The following is a 24390-nucleotide window of genomic DNA, read 5'->3' as shown; positions in this document are numbered from 1 at the left end:
AAGTAAAATAAGTGCTTCATAACTGACATTCTCAGATTTTTTGTAGCCAGCTTAATACATGGAATATTAACAACAGGTTTGGGGGTTTTTTTTCCCCCCTAGAGATGACAAAAAATGGACATTTATATTCAAAAACTTCCTTTCCTTAAACCATTCTGGAACTGGATTTCAATTCCTTCCTCCTCAAACGTGACTTGACATACAGACTGAGAACTAATGAGCAACTCTCCATTCCCCTATGCATTATGATAAGGATACCTTCTCACTGGTCCTGCTTTAGGAAAATTTACTTCTGTGTAATGTCAATGGCTGGCTAACACTCCCAACTAGTCAGTTCTGCTAGATTACTATCTCTGTCTAGTGATCCATGCCCAGCTACTCCAGCAAGTAATTAATACATGTTCATCCATTTTCTTGGGAGTACAGAAGGAAGCAATTATTAGGAAACATAAAGGTATCAGTCCAGTACAAAGAATAGGATGAACAGGTCTGTCATACCTTCATAGGCCTTTTTAGTAAAAAAAGACATTAACTAGTTCATCACATTGAACAGCTACATAGCAAAACAATGTAAATTGAAAGAGGAACATCAACATTCCTTCCCCTACATTTTCAATATTTTGAGTGCAGTTATTACAATCTTTTGCTTTTGTATTTTTATTGGTAGGATGTATTCTTTGTTACAGTGAAAAAAGAATAAAACTCACAGCTCCTTTGCAGTAGAGTCTTAACTTCCCTGATGGTGTGCGAACTATCACTGACATTCTCTTCCTAGTGCTGAAAGAGAAATAAATTCTCTATATAAGGCAGTTCATAAATATAAGCATTTACCAATATTTTACCTAATAATATCAATATATATCTTACATTACACAAAGAATAAAAAGTCAGTGCTATCAATTCTGAATTATGCTCTCAGCTGACTGGGACGGAAAACAGTTTTAGTGTCTTTCAACTAAAATGAATGCTATTTTTCTGTGCATACTTCTGTAGGCCTTTTTCCCATTAAAATGATATTAAGAATTTTCACCTTCATCTAAATACTGCATGACAAAAAAGCACCTTAAAGCACAAAGCACTTATCATGAATATCATAAAGAGGTAGTGTATCATGGACTGTTTCAGTTTTTTCTTCCTTCCTTTCCAGCCAGCCAGAGTCGATCATACACTGTACTGTGCTATAATCCCATTACTGTTATCCCAGAGTTTCATTTATCATGCAAAGTTTTCAGTATGCTAAAAGCTGGAAAGGGGCTGGACTAATTTTAACTACTCTCTGGCTCTCAGTTGTTAATAAAATCCAAGTTATTTTTTCTTTTTGTCCTCATAACTGAGGTAGAAATTGGAAGAAAACATGGAGAAGACTGTCACGGTCTGCTTTCTGTCTTCTTCCCTTTAAGGTTTGCCAACAAGCATTCTTTAGGTGCAAGATCATGTCCTGTCAAGATGTGTATTTATATCATAAGTCTTTCAAATTTCAATTTATAAATAAATCTACAGAAACTATTCAGGGAGAAAAACACTTCTCATAGAACAGTTCACAGTAAAACAGAGATGGAAATACATGGTCCTTTAACAATTTTGGTTCCAGTTGGAACTGGATCCCATTTATACATCATCAAGGAACATTATTGTATAAATGGTTCCTGAAGTTCAGACTCCCATGGAAAACATCCTGTAATTGGAATGTGGACATAGGTGAAGGAAAGAAATTTGTAATTATAGGTGAAGTAACAGGCTGAAGAGTATCTTCAGGAAAACATTTTCTAATTTCTCCTGGGTGTGCACTCTGTTTCAAGTAAAAATTTCTGAAAAGCAATATTAAATTACATTGTTACTGTGAATACTGCACAAAAGCCCATACAAAGCCATTAACTACTGCAACTTCTTTTCCATTTCACCTCTAAAACTCAGATAAGTAGAATTCCAAAAAACCTTTTGACAGTGTCCAGTTGTGAATCTACTTAGACAACACTGGAGAAATAAGGATCATCTAAACTACAGTTAAGCTGCCTAAAATAAAAGCATGTCTCAGATCCATATTGATTCCAGTCAAGACCATCTAGCTTCTGCTATTGAATTCATTACACTTGCCTGAATGTTCAATTCAGAAATAGTGAAGGAATTACAGTAGGTTAGGGGGTGTATAAAACAATAATTTGATCTATTTACCCTTGACAGGTAAAAACTCAGCAGTTTTGTACTTGTCTTGCAATACCAGAAGATTGCAACCTTGAACTCCTGTATGGAGCTGCATATTATTCTACTGAAGATGTATCAAAGAATAACCAATGACTTCCTGTAGCATTCTGAATTTTAGCTATACAGACAGATACTGAATCTTGACTGACATAAACTTTCTTAGTAAAACTGCAATATAGCTAATGACCAAGTCAAGGACTTCTAACTTCTTAAAAACCTTTTTATGGCAGTGACAGTTTTATTTCCTTTTCCTGGTGAACTACAGTAAGCCATTAAATTGCACTACTACAAATAACTGTAATTGTGAGACCACTGTTTTCTTCTGTTTGTTCTCTGTAGAAGCAATGTGAGCAGCCATAAAGATGAACTGGTTACAATGGGAAAAATACTGAGCAGAAGATGTTTGCTGAAATAGTGACTTCCTAACAGAAGATGTCTCCTGAAATAGAGAAAATGCCTGGAAGCCTAGAAATTGGAGGCATCCTGAGATACCATCAATATGCACAAAACTTAACTAGAATTTTTTGTCTGGAAAAGGAAGAAAATATAAGAAATTAGGAATTGACAAAAATCTGTAAAAATAAAAATTTGCCTTGGAGAAAAGAACCCACCATCATCTCCTGGCAGTCCCAAGTGAAATACAGAAATTAGGAGCATCTACTGATTGCTGAATGTGGTTGTGTCCTGCATTTCCTTATGTCTGCGCCCCACACAAATGACTTACCAGAGAGTCAACCCCAACACAAAGCCTCTCTAAGAGTCAGCCCCAAGCAAATCATCCTCATCCTCATCCCCAAGCACACCTTCAAGGGTGTGCTTGTATACATTCCTTTGCTAACAGTAATTTTTAATAATCTGCAATTAAAAAAATAAAGTAGGTAAAAAAGCCCCCATGTCCTTGGGTGCTATGGAATCCTGCAACCCACTGTTGTGATCTCTATGGACCTGCAGGCTGGGTAACCCCTTGTGCTGTTACTAAGAGGCAGAATAGCTGGTAATTCCCAAGGAGTTGCAGTGGAATTATAAATAGACAGAAGCATCTTAAAGAGACAGAAATACTTCCCTCAGTCACAAGATTTGCCAAGCAGCTCTTGGTAGGTCCAGTTACTCTACCATCTGACTTGACTTAGGATTAAACAACCATAGTAAACAAACACTGCTACAGAGGTTTTGGTGCCTCCTCTGTCAGCCACTCACTCTTTTTTACTTTTAGAAGTATCATGTCTGCAGTCACAAACTCAGTGTGTTCTGGAGCTTTCTGAATGGATGAGAGGAGGTAAGGCCCCAAATGCTCTAGGATGCCTTCTGTCTGCCCAGTAGAACAGCTAAGACAATGTGGATTACTCATGAAACCAATCACACAGGAGAGACTAATCAATGTAAGAATTACAGGTAAATACTGTAAATACAGGTAAATACTTCTCTTTTCACAGGCACAAGTGTAATCACTGAAAAAAGAGAATATCAGAAGTGACAAGTCTACCAAGTATTCCTACAAATTCTACTTCTGTAACATGCTTCTCTGTAAGACTGTCCTATCAAATCTTGATGCTGTTGCACTCTACCTGCAGAAGAGTCTTTATCTAGCCTGTACTGGAAAGTGGAGAGGAATTCATTGGCATTTTTTCTGGGAAAAACTTGGAACACCTGCAAACTCTTAACTCAACACTTTATTCAAAACAGATTACTTCTCTGAAGGTACATGCTCCTACCCATACAAATAGTGTTGTTTTGGAGCCAAAATTTCTCTTGCTGTGGAACACGGGTGACCTCTAGTGCTTCCAACAAGTCAATTCCAAGCACAGCTAAATATTGGAGAATAAGAACAAAAACATCTATAAAAACTGAATACTTAACAAAATTCTGGGATCAGTATCCACCAAAAAACTTATACCTCTGAAGGTTGAGATTTAAAAGCAATTCTCCCACCTCCGTAAAGTATCACAGTTTAAATTACAATTTTAGACTTATGCAGAAGTTAAAAAAAAATCGATGGAATCAAGACAAAGATCAAAACCAGAAACAAAGTAGCAATCCTTCACTGCTACTCCAGAAACACAGTATGAACTTTCACAGAAGTGAAATTAACAGCAATGCACTTTGCACTACATACTTGCTAACTTACAAGAAAAATAAAATGCAAGCAAATGCCTGCAAAAAAATGAAATCATGACATAAATCTAAAAAATTCACCTATGTCCTCTACAATATAAAAAACCCCATTAATTGCAAACAGATGTTAAAATACATTCAAAACTATAAAAATTACTTTCTGTTGAATCATTCATTGTTTCATACTATTATTGCTATTACTATAACTTTAGGCAACTACTCTGATTTCACACAACTTATACATCTTCAGTCTCTCATGCATTGGATTGTTTTATTTTTTCTCTTTTTTTTATGTTTTGTTTTTAGCTAATCTTAAGGGAAATATAATATGACAGGAAGGAAGACAACAATCACTTTCCACAGGCACAATTATGAGTAATCATTTTAAGAAAAAAAGGAACTTCCTCTACATGCAAATCTCTTCCTTATCCTGTGCCAAAGTAAGCAATAGGCCTACACAAACATTTAGAACACAGACAGCATACCCAGATACAATATATACAGCTCTACATAAGAATTGAAACTGCATCCATATTTCTTATGGGTACATTTATAACTCCAAGAACTTTAACAGAGAATTTTTACTGAAAGCAAAAGATGTGATAAATTCATATCCCAAGTAAACCAACTGGTCAACTGCTGTAATGACGCTGCTCAGAAGATAATGAATCTCAGTGTAGAGTATTTAAACAAGCCATAATTATACAAGTATATTTAAGGTCAAATGCAAAATTTAATTTATCAGTCATGATAAATACACTTACTTTTTAACAAATCATATGGTGTCAGGGCTTTCAGAAATACATTTAGAAGTTTGAGTACTTTCCTATATTATTTTCCACAGATATTTTTAAGTTTTGATATCAAAGTTTTTTTTAATCTTTGAGCAAAGGCAAAAGTGAAAAATACTAGTCACTATGTAGACAACAACAAAAAAAAGCCTCCAAAAATGTTTTACAATAAACCAGGTAGTGGAATCTTAATCACGTACTCTGCTTTGTCTATAGTGTGTTTACATATTACACAGATACAAGCTACACAACCTGCATACTTTACCTGTAAAAATATAAAAAGTGTAAGCATTTTTATCCAAGTGTCTAAGTATTTTCACAAAAAGACACCAAGTACAAATTTACCTTGTAAATTCCAGGACATTTAGCAGTTCATATCTCTCTTCCTGTCCCAGCTGAAGAATAAAAAAACACACCAGAAGGGTAAGAATTAAAAAAAAAAAATCTCAAGCAAAAGAACCAAAACCAACTAAACAACATGTCAACACAAATATATCATGATGAAGTTATTCAGATTATTTAAACTAAAGCATAAGCAAATACAGTAAATTATAATGCTACTCCAAATTACTTACAGATTCAATGATTACTGAGTCAGGTGTCCTTCCAGTGAATACAAAACGAAGATTCCTGGCTGCTCTGACCAATGCTCCTTCATCTGCAGCAAGTTCAATAGTTATTTTACAAATGTACCAGAAAACTGTTAATCATGATTTAATCAACACAGTCGAGGCTTTTCTACTTTTCACTTCCTTTTTCCTTTATGGATTTTAAGATTAAATGTGGTGCTGGAAAGAACTCCTTGCTTCTCCTGTGAAAACTGATGAAATGAGTTTACAGTTCAGAGAAAGTAAGCCCTGAAAGGAACACACCTCTCAGCTCAGTAATGAGAGCACCCTTGTCAAAGCACCTAGGTTAGCACCTTCCTCAGGTCACTGGACGATGTACAATGCTTTTTCTTTAAGTTCCGGTTTGGAAGAGATGAGTGGTAAGTCATTCCTGTAAATAACAGATAACTTCAATGCCTATATTCAGGAAACCAGCAACCACATCTCCAAAAGTCATCAGCTGTCTCCAAGTGGCTCAGGATATCAGAATGGAGTTTGCTTGCAATGCCCAGTGAAACAGTGCCATGACCCAGTGAACTTTACTTATGGCACTACCTCTGCCCTTGTCTTTCAGCTATTGAAGGACAGGATTCACAGAGGTAGCCACCTAGAAGCTGAGGACCCAAGGAAGAACCTCTGCACTTCAGGTAGTTTTTCCCATCATAAACTGTAACATATTAGTTATAGTTTTTCCCATCACAAATTGTAACATATTAGTTATTGCAAAAGTGAGCATATTTTAATCATTCTGCCTTGCTTAATAATTTCCTGAATTCAGAAATTGTCTGTGAACCACAATAGGCTTGAAACAGAATTTTGCACAATAATCTTTTCTCAACCCTTAACAGAATTTATCACAACGTCTATCCAATTAAAAACCTTTCTGTTTTGATTACACAACCTCTGTTTTAAATCAGTATCATGGATACCAAATACAGAATAGGCTTATAGAATGAGCAAGGACATCAGTTTGTGTCCTGATTTGATTTTATTTCTTCTGAGCACTACCTTTAGAACTCCACAGCAATCTGACAACACCATAGCAGTGAGGTATAGTTACTGATTCTTTGCCCTTACATAATCCCCGTAACATTCAAATGTATTTTCTAATGAAAACTAAAAAAGTCTAAATCCTTTTTTAAAAAACTGATTTTAGCTGATACCAATTAGTTTTTGAGGGATAAGTTCGGGGGTTTTTTTTTAATTTTGGAAGATTCTTCAAACGCAATAAACTGAATAAAATTTGCTTGTTGAGTTGACAGAATATGTTCACTGAATTATTTGAGTCTCACCTGGAGATGCTGCTTGATATATAATTTTATCACCTTCTCTTTCTGGAACTGCTGTATGACACACTGCCATCATTGTCAAGAACTCACATATTATAGGCGCAGTTGGCTAAGAAAAAAAATAGGTTGGAGTGTGATTCATCATTTAAGCAATAAACAACCAAAATGTAATAATAGATATAGACAAATAACAGCCCACAAAAATTTAATGAAAGGTACCTCTTTTCTTTAAGCACTATCTGTAAACTAATTTCAGCATGCACATACTAACTTACATACTGCTCTACTTACATACTGGTTATATAAATAGAATTTAGTGGCATTTGCTACCATAACAATCAAAATTAGATAACCAGGAACATGGAACAGTTCAAATAATTACTTTTTAGGGAAGGTAAGTATGAATGATGTATTGAAAGAATTTTACTGTATTCACAGAAGTCTCTTTGGATGTTGTAATTGTTACTAAAAAATAGTCTCTTTTACTTTTGCCTAGTACAGTATTTGACAACACTTCTTGAGAACCTTTAGAAAGATGTAGCAAACAAAAATCACATGGAAAATGTTGCAATATCAGATTGCTTTAAAGATGAATATATCAGGCACTTCAAATGTTAAAAGTGGAAACAATTTAAAATTATTTAGCCAAAAGAGGGGAAAAGAAACATAGAAGCAGAACAGTTGATTAGACTTGACAAATACAGCTATGAACCTTATTACTGCAGCTGGCATTTACAAAATGAATAACTGACTGGTTTAAAAGAAACCCCAGCATTCCCTGTAAGTGAGCTCAAAGCAGCTGCCACTTCAGCTGAGGGTTTCTTGTAGCATGCTTACAGTATTTCAGTTTTGTATTTCAAACTAAGAATAACATTACCATTACTCCATAAAATACAATAATCTCTGAAAACCTAATTTAATTCTGTAGTGCAAAAACACTAATGGGAGCAAGTTCTTATTCTGTTCCACTGATGGCCCCAGATCCTCTATGATGTACTCACAAAGCTGAATTACAAATTCTTTTCCAAAGCACTTCTGAATACATTTAATATACAGTGTTGAAACCTCTCTTTGAATGTGTACTTGAATTTTTAAGATGCATACAGACACATTTTTATAGCATGCTTATATTATATATACTTGATAATACATATCTACCAGAAAAAGATGCTTCACTGTCTGTCAGTTAAACTGGAACTGGCCTCTTGCAAGGACAAAATTTAAGAAAAGAGCAATTTACTTTAACTCTTCAAAAAGAGAACAAACAGTTACACTGTTTAAAGTAGGTGTTGGTTATGACAAGGTAAAAAATCTCTTGCACAAACAAAAAGCAGAAAGTGGTAATGATGGTACTGTTTCCTAATCAGATAATAAATAACTTGTTATTTTTCGAGAAATGTATTGTCTCTTTGGGGCAAATATAAGTCTCCAAAATGCCTCCTTCATTTCATCATCTGAAGATCTAACATTATGGAAGCATGCACATAAACCCAAGGCATACAGTTAACTCCTGACTCCTGTCCAAGCCCAGGGAAGTCATGTCAGGGTGTTAATTTAACTTGGCTTATCCTGAAAGCTTTATTGGATGTTACGACATCATCTGAACAGCAGGAGCACCAGTAAAACACCCAGAGAAAGAAGAACACAAGACTACTCTAAACTCTTAACATCTGAACCATAGCATCAAAACAAAAAAGGAGGGGAGAAAATAAGGGTTGGATCTAATTAACATATATCAGCAACAATTACAAAAGTATTCATGAGCTCACGCTGATTTTGTGTAAATACACAACTTATTTGTTTTCCCTCAAAGGACATAATTTTTTGAATTATTTTGAATTTGGAAGCAATGGCTTCATGTCACAAATGATACAATGATAATTGTTTCTATATAACTTACATGGTTGTTTTGAAGATTCTCCAGTAATGATACGTCACTAAATGTTTTTTCTTCTCCATTTTGTGGGCCTTGCCTGGAAATAATTGAGTAAAAAAGAGATCACTCTTAGCATGATTTAAACAGTTTATATACAAATCATCCAAACACAAGTTTTGGGCTATAGCTGCTACAATAAAGGCTGCAATCATGTATTGTGAGAAAAAGAAATGAAAAGGCAATTGTCTCACATTTCCAAAGTTTAATTTAAAGAAACCTTGGTTTATATAAATACACTTAAATCCAGCAAAGTCTTTCTGCTGAATTCAGGTAATGAAGGATGAAGTAAAAATATATCCACAATGTAAAATTGAGGCTTCTGGTCTTCTGATCTCTAGAATGAGATTATTGAAGGCGCATAAAAATATATATGCACAAAGAGATCACAGTTCATCAAGAAATTAGCAGTTTTGGGATAAGTTTCTAAATGTCTATAGAAAAGCAAGTCTGGAATCTGAAAGAGATAAACAAATGAGTCCAGACATCAGAGAAGTCTACATGCAGAGAATTTGCTTTTTATTACTTATGATCAAAAAGGAACATATGAAATTGAAAGATAAAGAAGACACAACAACAGTGGTGAAGTATGGACTTAAGAGATGCAAGGAGGAGATGGTTCTGAAGAAATAAAGCCATACACTAACATCTCCCAAACTGAACAAATATTCTGGCTGAATGGGAGAGCTCAGATATGTAGATACTTCTAGGAAGATTTGTTACTGCAGCAGACTACAGCAACAGTCTTAATACTACAGCTAAGTATTAAGATAATCTAGATGACTTTGAATTTGAAAACAAAACCAAAACAGTGCTGAAAAGTGAATCCAGTTGAAGGATTTTTTTTTTCTCATTTACTTTGGATTACACAGTCTTACAAAAGAACAAAGACATTTGGCAATTTAAGTTGAAGAATAAGCCATATACATCAAAGGCAGTCTAAAGATTCTATATGAAAACCAAAAGTGAATTGTTTTAGTCCTGCAGTAACTGCCATGGAAGAATATAAAATGCAGAATCTCCTCTGTACCACCATGCAAGGAGTACTTTTTCTAACTATGTAATTACAGGAAAAATTTGAAGCATTCTTCTTCACCAAGACTTCTTTTTTGAATGCAAAGCAAATAGATCTTGGAGTGACAAATATTAACACCTTCAGACACATTATATTTGTTTAGAGTCTAAGCTTTAAGCTTTGTTTGCTTAAAGCTTTCTGATACAAATTTTCTGGATTCTCAGTGCTAAAATACAGAAAAATATTTGCAGGTGTAAGTTTTAATGAAGTGGAAAACAATTCTTTCTAATACAAAAAAAAAGATATAGAAGATTTGGGATTTAGTATATTAGTCATGTTAGGGCTAGAAGTGTTACTGGCAGAAAGAGACTTTATTAATTGCAACAGATTTACACACACCAAGAAATTTCAAGTATAATATTTTCTAAGTATTTCCAATATATTCTTTACCTATAAGGTTTGGGTTGGTTTTCTTTTTAACCACTGTTCAGATATCAGTTTATCCATTTCAGATGTGCTCATATTTATATGAATAAATACTTATTCAAAACCAGTCTTTTTTCATTAATGGCTTATAAGCAAGCATGCTTCATTTCACGTAAGCACTGCATTGTTTTAATGAAATTACTTGTATGCAGTTAAGCAAACTTATGCATCTTTAGGAAACATTTTCCTTCTACATCAAATGATATTCAGGTCAGGTTAAGATTTTGGGGTAGGTCTGTGTGCTACATTTTATACATTGCAGGAGGAATTTTTCTGGCTTTTTTTTTTTGTTTTTCTATCTAAACAAAGAATTATTAATTCTAATTTAGACAAGATTTTTTTTCCTTCAAATATTTTCAACAAAAGATGAAAATATTCCACACAACACATTCCAATTTTGTGTGACATTGTCTTGTTGTCACTTTCAAGAAATAAAATAATGATAATTTAGAGACTGTAAATTACTTTTTTTTCTCTGATGTATCTGAGCTTACTTTGAATGGTATTGCAAATATTTAGTGTGAGAAAGTATGATAAAGAAGCACAAGGCTTCATGTAGATGACAGCAGAAAGGAAGCCAGGACTTCCTTCCTGAAGTCCCCATTAAGGCATTAATGTTAGTCCCAAGTGTATTTGGGTGCTCTAATCTCAGTTCCAGTTAAGAACTATGTAGTGCTAATATTCTAAAACTATCTGGAGGAAGTAAAATAGCCACAATATCATTACATATTTTTCACTCTCAAATATGGATTTTTTTTAAACATATTATTGATTATTACTAACATATTACTGACTACCAGTACAAAAGTGTGATTAAAGTTACCATAGTACCAGATATATAATAAAAGACAAATCCTTCTCTCCAATAAATAGTTTTGAATTGCACCAGGACTGTCAGTATAATGACAGCACTATATTTCAGGGACCCACTTAGAGATTCTATTCCACAGTATGCAACCTAACGCCATAGAATTTGGCTGGCATAACTTTGTGTAAGATGGTCAGTCTGCCTGAATTCAATGTTGAATTAACTTCTGAGCAGTAAACTCTCTCACATTTAGCTCCATCTCTAAATTTATTGCTCAGTATTTTTAAACCTGAATCTTCAAGAAACAGCAGAAGCTAAATGATTTTTAGAGCTTACCAATCATCTGAAGGAACACTATAATCCTCAGGCTCAGGGCAATGGCTGCACAAGAAGCAAGGAAAAAACAGAACAGGGAGAGGAGAAAGAATCACAAATGCTAAAAAATTGGATCATGTGTTAAAAAAGTAGTTAGTTAATAAAACAAAATTACCAAAGAACCCTGCTTTGCAATTATTGTGCTAGTGCCTAGATTGCAATGAAAATTGCAAAAATATAGTCTTTCTATGGAGACTTCATAAATTATAACAAACCAAGTTTTTGCAAGTCTCCTTCAGGCTTTTGTGACAACATTAAACAGGGTAAACAATGGCAAAACCATGCATATTGAAGATATTGACGCTGCCTTACAGCAGAAAGCCTGTGGTATCTCAATTTTATTTTTGTTCCTCTTTGCAAAAAGAGACATCATGACAGAAGTGATCCTGTCTCTTATGAGTAATATTTTATAGTCACAAAAAGCTGACTGAGGTGTAGATATTTTCAGATGTAAGTTTATTTTAACTACAGTATTAATGCATGAGTACATATGGACAGGCAGAGGAACATAGATGAAGAAATATATAAAAATACTTACCCATATGCAATTCCTGCTACTGTACACTTCTTAAATTGCATGACATTGCATGTCAGGGTACCCGTTTTGTCAGAAAATATGTATTTGACCTAAATGAATGACAAAATCCATTATACATCAAAATTCATTAGTTAGTGACATATCTAGTACAATTCATGACTATCAATATATGAAATATTTTCACCTGTTCTGCAATTTTCACAGTTCCAACAACAAAAAATCCAACAACAAAATCAATACATAACCATGGCAGATACACAGCCTTCATATCCATTTCCAAAGAAATCAATCAACTGATATGTCAGGAAACTTAAGCTTTCCTCAGTGCACAGTAGTGTAATTAACCATCCCTCACTCTACATTTTGTTGAAGTGCAAGAAACTTCTGAAGACCAATGAATTTGCCAGTAAAACATTAAACTTTGGACAGAAAGCCATATGCTAAGAAAAGTATCTATATGCATTTCTGAGCCGATCTTTTTGACATAGAAATATCTTCTTAAACCCAAAACGTTAGTAAAAGCACAACAGTTCAGAAATGCCAAATTACAGGAAAAGGAGAAATACATTCCTTTCTACCTACTCTGCATCTTCTATTCCCCTGGCATTACAAACCCTTCTGTTCCAGAAACTACTAGGTAGAGCATTTTAAAATTCAAAGCTGAAGTACATGAACCTGTGATATTTTAAAGTTTTGTTCTAATCTAATCTTATGAAAAAAGTTAATATATGAAGAAATGAGGTTGTGATGAACGAAAAGTTCTGTGAGTCACAGGTAAACTTCAATTCATTAAATTTTACTTCTAATTAAAAAAAAAAAACAACAAGAATTCTTAATTAGGAATTAACTACATTATACCTGGGACTAATAAAGCTATGTATTAGTAAAAATGTTTCTGTGGAACTATGCCTTAGTAAAATCAGCAGTAATAAGGAGGAATCTTTTTGTGTCAGGTTTATGTGGCGAACTGTATATTTTTTTTTTGTGTGTGTGGGCACAATGGGAAAGTGGGAATTGCAGCTTAAAAATGTCAACCTTTTTTCCCAACACCAAAGTTTTGTCTTTCTTAAAACCTAAAGATCTCTTGGGGCAAATCTCTTCATTAAATGTGCAACCCTCATGTACTTCAAAAAGAAATCTGCTCTTTTTAGTAGAGTCCTTTGGTCTCCATACAAAAATCTGCTCAAATTAAGAACCTGCTGAAAAAATGAAAGTGGAGATCCCAAGAAGCCTGACTAGCTCTTGATGGTGAAGGAGAATTTGATGAGAATCCTAAGAAATGAAGACAAAAACTACTGAAGTCAAAAGGCAAGAATGTGTCTCGGAATGTGAATAATAAACTAGCTGCAAAGATAGCAAAAACAGACAGTGTAAAGTGAAAGAGAAGGAAAGCGCAGATTCAACAAAGACTCTTCCCCACTAGAGGAGCTTGTACTCCCCTTCAAAGCCAGCAAAAGAACAAAATTTTCTGCACACACATATTAAACCCAACAGGCAAAAGCTCTGTACTCCTCTATGTAGACCAGTCATAGAACATGCTAACCTTCAAGCAGTTTTTCCAAATGACATATATTAGTCCCTAGGACTGCTTTACTATATGGCTAAATCTGAGCTATTGGTTTTGGAAAGCTAGAGACAACTTTAACATGCCCATGCAATAAAGTAAAGAATTCATAAGTTCTAGGTTAGGAAATGCAAAAAAAATTCCTAACTTCTAGGTTAGGAAATGCAAGAACTTGCATACTTGTGTTCATAATACGATTCAATTAAATGAGCATGTAATTTATTTTCCACAGTAAGAGCTGCTCACCACCAGTGTTCCAGAAAGTTCAGCATGTTTTTAAAGCCAGACTGCAAATACAACTGACTGAAAGAGCAAATACCATGTGTAGTTCTTCTAGAAGCACACCCTCTGCCCCAGGCACACTTGCACTAAGTCATACTTCTCAATTATGAACATATAACAAGTGATGTCTTGTGAAAAGTCAAACTGATTTTACAGTATTAAATGAGAACTCCAAAGCACAAAGAATTAAGCCCAAATTTCCAGGGTTTAATTCAGCCCCCATTCCATTCACGGCTTCCAGTCTTTAGTGGCAAGAAAAGAGGACATGTATAGAACTGATTCAACCCTAAGATACCCACTGTCACTTCTGAGGAATGCAGAGAATGTGAAAAAAAATTGACATACCGAAGACACACATTATCATAAATGTATATACTGAGACTAAATTTTATGCCACAGCCTTAATGCCCAAAGTTCCTTTGATTTTGTAACTTTATTGATACACTTCAATCTTCTGTGATTACCACATGCACATTGATACAGAGATTGTTCATGTAATACTGGTTTTAATTCACTGATACTGCAAAGTATTTTTAAAAGTATCTGACAAAACAAAGAGAATAGAAATAAGTAAATACTAAGTCAAGAGTATATTTTTTAAAATAAATCCTCACATGAATAATTTCAATACAGAGTTAGAATCAGTAATTCTTTTATCTACCTGTCCAAGTTCTTCATTGAGATTGGAAGTACGAGCCATTGCAGCAGTGTCCGTAGGTTCATAGTGCATGTCTATGTCCTAGAGATAAAAAAAAAAGTACATATATTTAAAAATCAGTCTTTCAGAACTTTTCACAAGAAGTCTAGCACATAAATAGAACAGTTAAGTGTAGAAGAAAAGACCACACATGAATAGATCTATCTAAGATTGTTTCAACATGAGAAGCCACAGACACTGTCAGATCATTTCCAAGAGTCCCCAGTAGAAGTAAGATTTTCTCATGGGTGATTTTGCTCAGATTATTTCTAGTGATCAGTATATTGAAAAACAGGTGACCCACACATTTAAAATGACATTAGCAACATGCAGAAATGACTCATAGGGAGAAGTCAGTATTACCAACTTCTATTGTATGCACAACCAGTCATTTCTAAATAGCAAGATAAATATATCTTGAGATAAAAACATGAAGATAAATTTGAGAGTACACAATAAATGTAGGATACAATTCATATGGTGTGAGTTCTTTTCCTCTTACTTGTTAAATAAACATCAGAGTTTGTTTTCAAATACAGTAAAAGATTAAAACATTGTCAAACATGGTAATGTAGTCCAACAGATTGCAGATGACCAACTTCTCCATACAAATAGAATCTACACACAAAGAGAAATATTACTTAACATAAATGTCCAGAGTCCCAGATTAGGCTAAATAAAAGGCAACTAATCCCTTATAATGAGAAACTGGAGCAAGAAAGGAAGTTAAAACAGCCTTTCTGATTTCTTGTATAAACAATGGTAATCTACACATTCAAGATGGGTCTTTGTTGAATATTTATTTTAAAATACAGAAAATTAAGGAAGAATTTCACTGCATTCTCCAATTTGTGAACATTTTGTTTTACAGCACAAAAAAAAACCCTCAAGAAATCGAAACTAGCTGACTGCTCACAAAAGTATTTAACTTTTAAAATAAAGCATATGTTTCACCTGCTACTTCATATGCATTCTTATCTATATCTCCATAACATATCTTACACATACAAATCTATTTCACACATTTGATCAAGGAATCAGATTAAAGTGTTCAGAATGCTATGATAAATTTACATTCAGAAAAAAATGGAAAAATTGAAGGCATGTTTACATGGCTTTAAGGAAAACAGCTCACACCCACTCAGAGTAAACCCTTCATTTTCCCCACTAATTCATTAAGAAAAAAAAAAGAGAGGATGTCAAAATGATTTTTATATATTTCATAAGGGATAATACTAGCAGACACTGACACTGCCTTTGTACAATGACCCCCACTCCATTAAACTAGAGTTGTGCTCAAAAAAAACCAAACCAAAACCCAAATGCCAAAGCAAAATGTCAAACTCTCCAGCACTGCAAAACACATTCTTCTGATCATTCTGAATGAAACTGATACCTGAATACCAATAATGAGAAAGTAAAACGCAAAAAAATACTGTCAAGAGACTGAAATGTTATAGTCCATGGCTTAAACATTGATGTGAAAAGCTGCATCACCAAAGCCCACCTTGAATGGGCCCCATGAATGAAACCTTGGACTGTGAGTTAGTAAGAGAACTTGAGATAAGATAAAAGGACACTTTTGTTCAATCATCTCAGCTCTGGGAAGAAACAGATAAGGCTGGGAGAGCATCCACTGGAGAGCCAAGCCCAGCAGCTGTCCCGAAAATCATCCCTCCCTAGCTTTGGGCTGGGGGAGGCCACAGTTCCCAATTCTTATCTCCTGCTGCCAGGTTTGCACAGAGTCCCCGCCCACCAAGGGTGGAGGAGGAGGAGGGCCTTGGGTGTGCGGCGCAACCTCTGGTCAGACCCAGTGAACACCCATCCTCCATCCCACAAACTGGCTCAGCTGTGAAACAACCCCCCACCACCCCAGGAAAGCCACATCCACAGGACATTCATGTGAGGAGCAAGCCAGGGGGTGTCACAATCATCAAAGACCCCCCAAGTGCTCCCCAGACTCATTCCTGAAGCCATGCCTCAGAGCACTGCACATGATGCAAAACCATGCAACCGATCCAGAGTCTTCCCAGAGACAGCGTCAAACTTGCCCTGGACATTTCCATATGGCTCAAATCAGGCTGGTTAATTAAATACTGAATTCTATGCCTTTCAGAGGGGACACTCACCACCAAGAAGACCAGATGGAGAGGACCAATGACACGTCGTTGGGACCCACAGAGGGATGATATATTTCTACCTAATCTGATATATTTCTATTTAATATCTCTCACTATTACTATTCCCTCACCCTCTTTTTCTATTTCCTTCTTTCTAATTTACTGTAAATAAAATGTATCAATTCTTTGGTATCAACATTTAAACTCGTTTGGCTTTATTCATGTTTTGGGGAACATCTGAACCTTAAATTTCTCTCTGTAATCCACAGAAGGCTCAGTTTGCTCCTCTACAATTACTGAGTGGATCACAACAAACATGCTCCAAAAATCAATCCAGTGCAGCTATAACTGCACTAAAAGAAATTATCTCCTCAGATTCCACTAATAATAAATAAACAGCATTTAGAAAAAGTCTGAAAAAAAATGTATACATAAACAAGCAATCCATCATTTCACTTACTTGTGAACCACTTGATTTTAGAAATCAAGATTACAAAAATAATATTTACCCAATTTATGAAATATGCCTGGATAAATTTAACGACTTCAAGTGTAACCAACAAGCTGATTGGAATAAGATTATTGAAGAGAATGATAAAAGTCAAGAAATTCAATCCAAAGTTGCTTGCTCCACCATCTGCCAAAAAACAAAGTAATCAAATAAATATTTGAGACTGTAGTTAGAAGTATATATATGTACTGTATTCAAAATATTGCATGAACAGCTGATTTTTATTAAAATGTTCTAAGAAGTATCTTTGGAATTAATTACAGTATCACTTGCCTATGGACAAGACCTTCCTCAGAGTTAAGGATCTCAGTTATAATATCAGAGTTCAAATTCAGCAATCTTTGCATTCATCTCCAATTTCTGAAGAGCAAACTTACCAGCCATTCCCTCTATTTCTACATTTTAAGATCAAAATCTGGGAATATCTATATAAGCAACCAAGTTCTAAACTCAGAATATTATAATTTAACATTTTGAAAGGGGAAATACATAGTGGAATGAATTTTTTCTCCATTCACCTTAACACAATCATATAGTCTCCCTCAACAGAGCAAAATGTTTTGGAAGAGGTAAATTCACACCCCATGAAAGGGAGATATGAAATCAGAGAGTTTAATGAAAGTTCTAAACAAATGGAAATGTGAATATTAAAATATAAAACAAGTAGTTTTATACTCCTTTTTCCTTTCAAGTTTTAAGTTTTTCTTACAAAGATAACTCTAGCAGTAGCACCTCCGAGAGGATGAGAATGGGAAAGTCTGCTGTGCAGTACAGCAAATGGGCAAAAGATGAAGCCTGCCTAGCTCTATTTAAGGTATCTCAAAGAAAATTGGCCTCAGATAGGTTTCCACTGTCTGTCCAACAAGGATTTGGTTGTTACTGTAAGATCCAAGAAAGAAGGTTTTGGAGACTTTCATCAATATCAACTCCTGCATCAAATGATGTACTTGCCTAAAAGATCAGGGAGCTAAAAAATTAAATAACTAAGGGGAAAGGGGGATAAAATGCACTTACATATAAATTATGATGCTTCTTACATATCTGGTATCATAACAACTATATGCTGAATACAGCCTTAAAGGACATACCTTACAAAACCCAAAACAATTTCATTTAATCATGGGACATAAATCAGAAAAGAAACTGACATGGATACTCAATTTAGAACACACAAACCAAAATATCAATGGCCACTATTTCATGTTTCTTTTTTCAGGAATAACAACTTATGAACTGCTTCACTACTGTGCTAACCACATATAAGCCACCATATTCTTAAAACTTTTATATTTCCCAGGAAAAAAAAAAAAAGCACAGATGAAGCGCATCTGATGTCCTTCTTTGATATTACCTAAAATTGTCAATATTCTATGAACTAGTTCACTTTTTCTTACCTCACTAGGAAAACACAAAAGTTAAGTTTCTTAATTAATGAAAAATAAAGTTTCTTTCTCAGCATCCAAAAGAAGGAAAGCAAAGTTCATCATAAATGCAGACACAGAAACTTTAGGAATGCCTTCAAATCAGAACTTCAATATTTTTCTTTAAGAACTTACCAAAACCCCAAAAAACCCCTCTTTGTCGACTACATTCAGAAGCCTTGTACTCAGGAGCTTTGTTTTAGTTCTGGTTCTGCCTAAGTAAAAAGGGTCCTAAGAAATTCTGAAAACACGAATAATTGACTGCAAAGTATATTTATGAAAACTTCTTTTAAATCCTGTTTCCTCACAGAAGGTCAGACTCTGTCAGTATGTTCCATGCTGCTGTGAAGGCCTGTGCAACATCACACTGCCCTACATCCACCTTACCTACAGCTGCCCAGTATAATATGTTAAAAGAGACCTGTGGTGTCTCTTAAATCTTCTTCAGGACGAGTCTATTAAGTTCTGATATTGATTAGTTAAAGCCCTGTCAAAATTGTAAAGACACAGCATCGCTTCCTAAGACAAATATAAAAATTCAGAAAAGTCACTGCAGTTTTAAATGTAATCTATTAGTAACAGCTCAAAGAGGCTTCAGACTGATGTCTAGGAAGCTGACTGTTTATGCCAGTGGAATGCTGATGCAGACCTCGCTGAGCTGCAGAGATGGAATGCCTGAAAAAAGTAAAGACAAACAAATCATCTTGCCCTTCCTGAATTTTGGCAAGAGCTCAGATGGCACAGCAAGGCAAATTTTAAATTTTATACTTGCTATGATATACCTAGCCTAAGGACTTTAGTCAAAAAATAAAGAAGAGAGATTGACAAAAAACCCACACTGTGCAAGGTAATTATCCTCATTTCCAAATATGAAAGGCAACAAAATACTAAAATATTAATATAATATTTTAGATCTTACAATTTAGATCAAGGTACCAGTCTCTTCCAGTATGCCTTCGGTTCCATATAGCTGAACCAATAGAGCAGATCAAAGACATGGCAATAAGGATGCAGAACAAAATCAAAATCTGAATATTTGTAATTCGTTCCACATTAGACATTTTAAGAGGTGGACTTGTTGAATTCTGCAAAAGACAAAAACCAACAGTGGTTATTAAATATTAGATGAGGTAACATGGCTCTTGCTTTTCAAGTTACTGTATCCTTTTCTAAATAGTCTCCCAAATACATCATCACAAAAAAAGGCCCTAACCCTTTTACTTAAAAAAACCCCAAAACCAGCAGCTTATAAATCTATGAATTGAGGCTTTAGAATTGTGACACAAGAAGTTTAAAAAATGACACAGAACACTGGTAAAACCAATAGTTAACAGTAAACATTAAAAATGAGTGTGAATACACCTTGTCAGTGCAACAGAAGACAGCTGCCAATACAGACACTCTTTTTCAGGTAACTGTTTTACAAATTAGAAAAGCAATAAATAATGCATGAATGACCAATCTGAACTTATTTTTTCTCAACAGTTGCATCTCAATTGTGATACTTCAAAACAAATTAGGCAAAGTAATTTCAGTCTCTCCCCTCCTCAGTTTGTTTTCTCTGACAAGAATGATTATCTTTGTACTGGAAAGAAAGCCCCACAACAGGACAGTTTTAGGAACAGTCAAAAGTAAAAACGACAAACTGTGGTAACAGAACTTGCTAATAAAGAGTTTTCAAAGCACAAGTTACTAGATAAAATCAATGAATATGCTTACGAGTGGAAAAACTACTTTGGGACTAAGTGACTAAAACAACAAGAAATTGCTTTATTTTTCTTGCTTTTAATTGATATGAAAGATGCTCTATTATTGACATTTCAGTACTGTATTGAACCAAGCCATGTTTCTGTACCACAGAATGGTAAATTAAGGTAATAAAACAGACAGGTTGGACAAAATCCAAGGGACAAACCTGCATAAGTTTTGTGTCATGTCCAGTGTAGACAACTATCCCATGAACCCACTGAGTATTTCTCAACTGAGCTCCTCGTAGCAGAATCTGATCAGATCCCAATGGAACAGTACTAGAAGTAAGAAGTTTTACACTTTAACACTAAACCAGTCAATGTCAATGATTAAATGTAATCAACATTTGTTAAAACTAATTTCTCAAAATTTACATGATTATTGTTAATAGTTAATTTTCAGTTAACTTTTTTAGAGTTTTTACAGAGAAAACTTGAGAGATAAAAAACCATGCCAAAAATCGAAGGTTTCAAAAATATTACTTACCACCTAATTTTTATTATGGACTACTAATTTTGATATGGTACTACTAACCAAGCATACTGCAAGTAAAAATATCTGATTCTCCTCTGATTTATGATTATCAATTTTTTTCCTAAATGTTCTCTTAAAAATTGATTTTCAAAGCAATTTTCAAATGAAATAATTTTGTGAACTCTTAACTTAGTCTATTCTTCTAATGAAATAACCATCCTTTATGAACACAGTTATTTAACATTCACAATATTTCATGTGCCTTCTTTTAACTGCAAAATCAGGTATATTTTGTTCTGTTATTCTTTTAAAACTATGTATAGCTAAGGAGCAACACACCTTCAAAAGACATAGTAAACATTTAGTTGTCTTAAATTCAGACAGTGTCTTTATATATATAATGTATGTCAAGTTTTTCTTAAAATACAAACATTTTAGATAATTATTACTCTTTTCCATGGATAAACATGCCCTGTTCTGGTACTTTTCTTTCTATAAATAACAGCTGGCAGTTCACACTTGTGAAAGTGCTCTAATGTTTGGAATTCTTACCTGAAACAGTTACTATCTCTACTTGTTTGAAAGCAATGCATTATTAAGATCACAAATTAACTGATTAAGGACAGCAGCTGTATCTCTGATATACAAAATAAAAAGCATCTGAAAAAGTCATTATATTAGTAACATTTTGGGTAGCTCAAAGAGTATAGTCAGGGTATGGAAAGCCCAGATCTGTCAGGTGTCATGTGACAAATACTCAACATTGATGACAAATACATCACACTCTGCTCTAATAGTGATACATCACACTCTGCTCTAATAGTGATGGCTTGACAGAGATCTCAAGTGTCTTATTTCCCAGCCTCAGCCTTCTTAAAACTGATTCAATACAACTCATTTCTCTTGCATTTTACATAACTGCTGACTGTCACCAACATGCCTGGATTGGATTCAGTAAAGTATGTTTTCAGTGGGGGAAGGTGATTTTAGAATGCTTTCATGGCAGAGGGAATATTAGGAATAGTAATTTCTGAGACACATGTGAAAACTTACAAAACAAAATGTTTTTGTAAACAAGTATACTGCACTCTTACCCAAAATTTTAAGAATGTATTCAGGAAAACATATACTTTAGGTCTGGATAACCAGAATTTGACCTTGTTTTGCACAATCCCCTCACCATTCACCAAGCCACTGTCCAGTCATAGGTTCATATAAACCAGGCTACAGAACTTTTCTCCTTTCTCTAGCTAATTGTCTTCATGGACTAAAACCAAGCTGACATGCATCTGTAAACTCATAATAAAGAGCTGCACACTTTGGTGATAAGGGTTAGTTCACTCAAAGGCTGAGGATAGCCAGAAAACTTTTGCCTCTTCTAGTTCACAGATTTAGCCAAAAGGCAAAATACCTGTAATGGTCTCCTGTCTCCTTGAGTACTGGATATCCAAAAGAAAAGAAAGAAAACCTTTTTTTTTTTTTTTGAGTTCCTCTCCAATAAAGGGCAAAAGAAAAGACTGAAAAGGTCAACAAGATAAAACATTTATGGCACTCCAGTGACTTATATTACATGAAAGAAGAGGGAGACATATTTTCAGTATCCTCTAACTCTATTGTTTTTGCCAATATGTTAAGATGGAAATGAATAAAGTGTAAATCACAGCTGCTGGACCTACATAATATGGTAGGAAGGTCTAAAGATCTGGACAAATAAATATCAATTAGATGAATTTGCACTCCTTCTGTAACAGGCAGAAAAAGAACAGATCCCTGACTTTTCAGGTTGAAGTAAGACCAAGATCCAAAAAGAGTCACTTACCTGTAATTCTTTTTCACTGAAGGTAAATATTATATTAGAGCCACACTTTTGCAACTGTCCTACTGCACAGGAACTATAGGCAAAATATTCCAAAACATAATTTCTCAAATGAAAAATTCTTGACCAGCAGATGGCAGCCTCTTACACATTCTTGAGGCATAACAGCCATCAGCACATTCAATATCGATTTTTAAAATCAAATTTTAAAAATTAAATTATTATATTAAAAAGGAAAGTATGTTTTTACTTCTAGCCAGGGAGGAAGAATTAATGTGTGGATCTGTTATAAATATTACCTTCAGAGAAGAATTACAGGTAAATGTTTTTCTCTTCTTAATGACAAGCACAGTGGAATTATAATAGATCCACACTCTTGTGACTGAAAAATTCCTGAAGGCATCTGTAAGAATCAGTAAATAAAAAATGGAATTTTAAGGGGAAAAAAAAGAGATATTTAGTACTATAATAATAATTAGTACTATATATATATCAGTCTAAAACTACAAACATGAACAATACTGGATATAGATAAATAAGTACCTACCAAATAAATAAGGAATACTGTAAATTTTTGGGAATGAAGGATCCAGCAATTTTGGATCTAGCAATAAATCTTCTGTGAATTCACAGAGGACCCTGACTATCAGTATTTGGTCAGCATTTCAGTATTTTAAGAATTTTTTAAGCAGTTGTACAATCATGTGTGCTGTAAGTGCATATTTTCTATTTTTAAAGGAACATACTTCCAGTAAACTGAGGTATTAAACATTTTTCAGCTACCAAATTAGAAGAATTTCAGGTGTATAGCAATGGGCTCTGTTCCACTCCACACTTACACAAACAGAAGAACAATTAAAAAAATAAAAAAGACAAATTATTTCTATTCAGCTCCTGTAACAAATGACATGCCTAAGAAGTGAGTTACTAGGCACATATTCCAGAACTGCCAGAATCTGATTAGCAGTCTCTCCTATTATTAATACTTAATGCTTTCTGAAGGACAACTAGTAAAACAACTCAAGTTGTAGACATTAGAAGGTTTTATGCTTCTAGTTTTTCAAAAGAGTAAAGTTTAGCAGTCAATACATAAAAGAAGATCTACTATTCCTATTTTTACTTCAGTAGTTTAAGAACACATAGCTGTCTACTCTTAGACTGAATCTCCCAAGGTCTTCTCCCTTGTATTTACATACCCATGCCCATCCAGTCTGATGTTTCCAACAAAGTCATAGAGATGTCGGTTTGGGCTCTCACACTCAATTCTGCCAGAGAGTTGCATCAAGCTTTCTGTGTCCTTGATGTCTGATGTTAGTGGCAAACCCTGTAAACAAAATTCATTTGTCATGACATTAAAAAACACTACCCAATAACAAATCTACATATTATAAATCTAACAGCAAGACCAGAAAACAATCATCCCTATGGGAGCAAAATGGACCAGCTACATTTTGCTGTCGCAATTGGGTGCTATGGTGAAAAAGTCACCTTGGCATCTGAAAATACCACGACCACGACAGGGTCATAATCCATCAGAGAGCTCAGCAAGAATGTCCCTGCACAGCGACAGCGCCCTCAGTCAAAATCTGCTATTCCCTA

General features: G+C 34.5%; 1 protein-coding gene across 5 annotated transcripts in view; it reads right to left on the bottom strand.

Annotated features, from left to right (window-relative positions):
- ATP8A1 (ATPase phospholipid transporting 8A1) overlaps nucleotides 1–24390 on the bottom strand; it is a 103026-nt gene that overhangs the window by 55989 nt on the left and 22647 nt on the right. For 3 of the 5 annotated variants that reach the window (XM_071432471.1, XM_071432470.1, XM_071432474.1), the window contains 12 exons: nucleotides 23988–24115; nucleotides 20668–20779; nucleotides 19672–19837; nucleotides 17330–17457; nucleotides 14665–14742; nucleotides 12158–12246; nucleotides 11581–11625; nucleotides 8903–8975; nucleotides 7006–7111; nucleotides 5681–5763; nucleotides 5451–5500; nucleotides 708–777 (listed from right to left, as the gene is read on the bottom strand). In XM_071432471.1, coding sequence (XP_071288572.1) covers nucleotides 708–777; nucleotides 5451–5500; nucleotides 5681–5763; nucleotides 7006–7111; nucleotides 8903–8975; nucleotides 11581–11625; nucleotides 12158–12246; nucleotides 14665–14742; nucleotides 17330–17457; nucleotides 19672–19837; nucleotides 20668–20779; nucleotides 23988–24115 — 1128 coding nt within the window. The remainder of the gene's footprint in view (nucleotides 1–707; nucleotides 778–5450; nucleotides 5501–5680; nucleotides 5764–7005; nucleotides 7112–8902; nucleotides 8976–11580; nucleotides 11626–12157; nucleotides 12247–14664; nucleotides 14743–17329; nucleotides 17458–19671; nucleotides 19838–20667; nucleotides 20780–23987; nucleotides 24116–24390) is intronic. The other 2 variants (XM_071432473.1, XM_071432472.1) reach the window with 1 other exon arrangement.

The sequence above is a fragment of the Agelaius tricolor genome, unplaced genomic scaffold (assembly GCF_023055355.1).
Source record: "Agelaius tricolor isolate 1412-34295 unplaced genomic scaffold, bAgeTri1.0.p SCAF_8, whole genome shotgun sequence".
Lineage (NCBI taxonomy): Eukaryota > Metazoa > Chordata > Aves > Passeriformes > Icteridae > Agelaius > Agelaius tricolor.
This window is presented reverse-complemented; position numbering and strand designations above follow the sequence as displayed.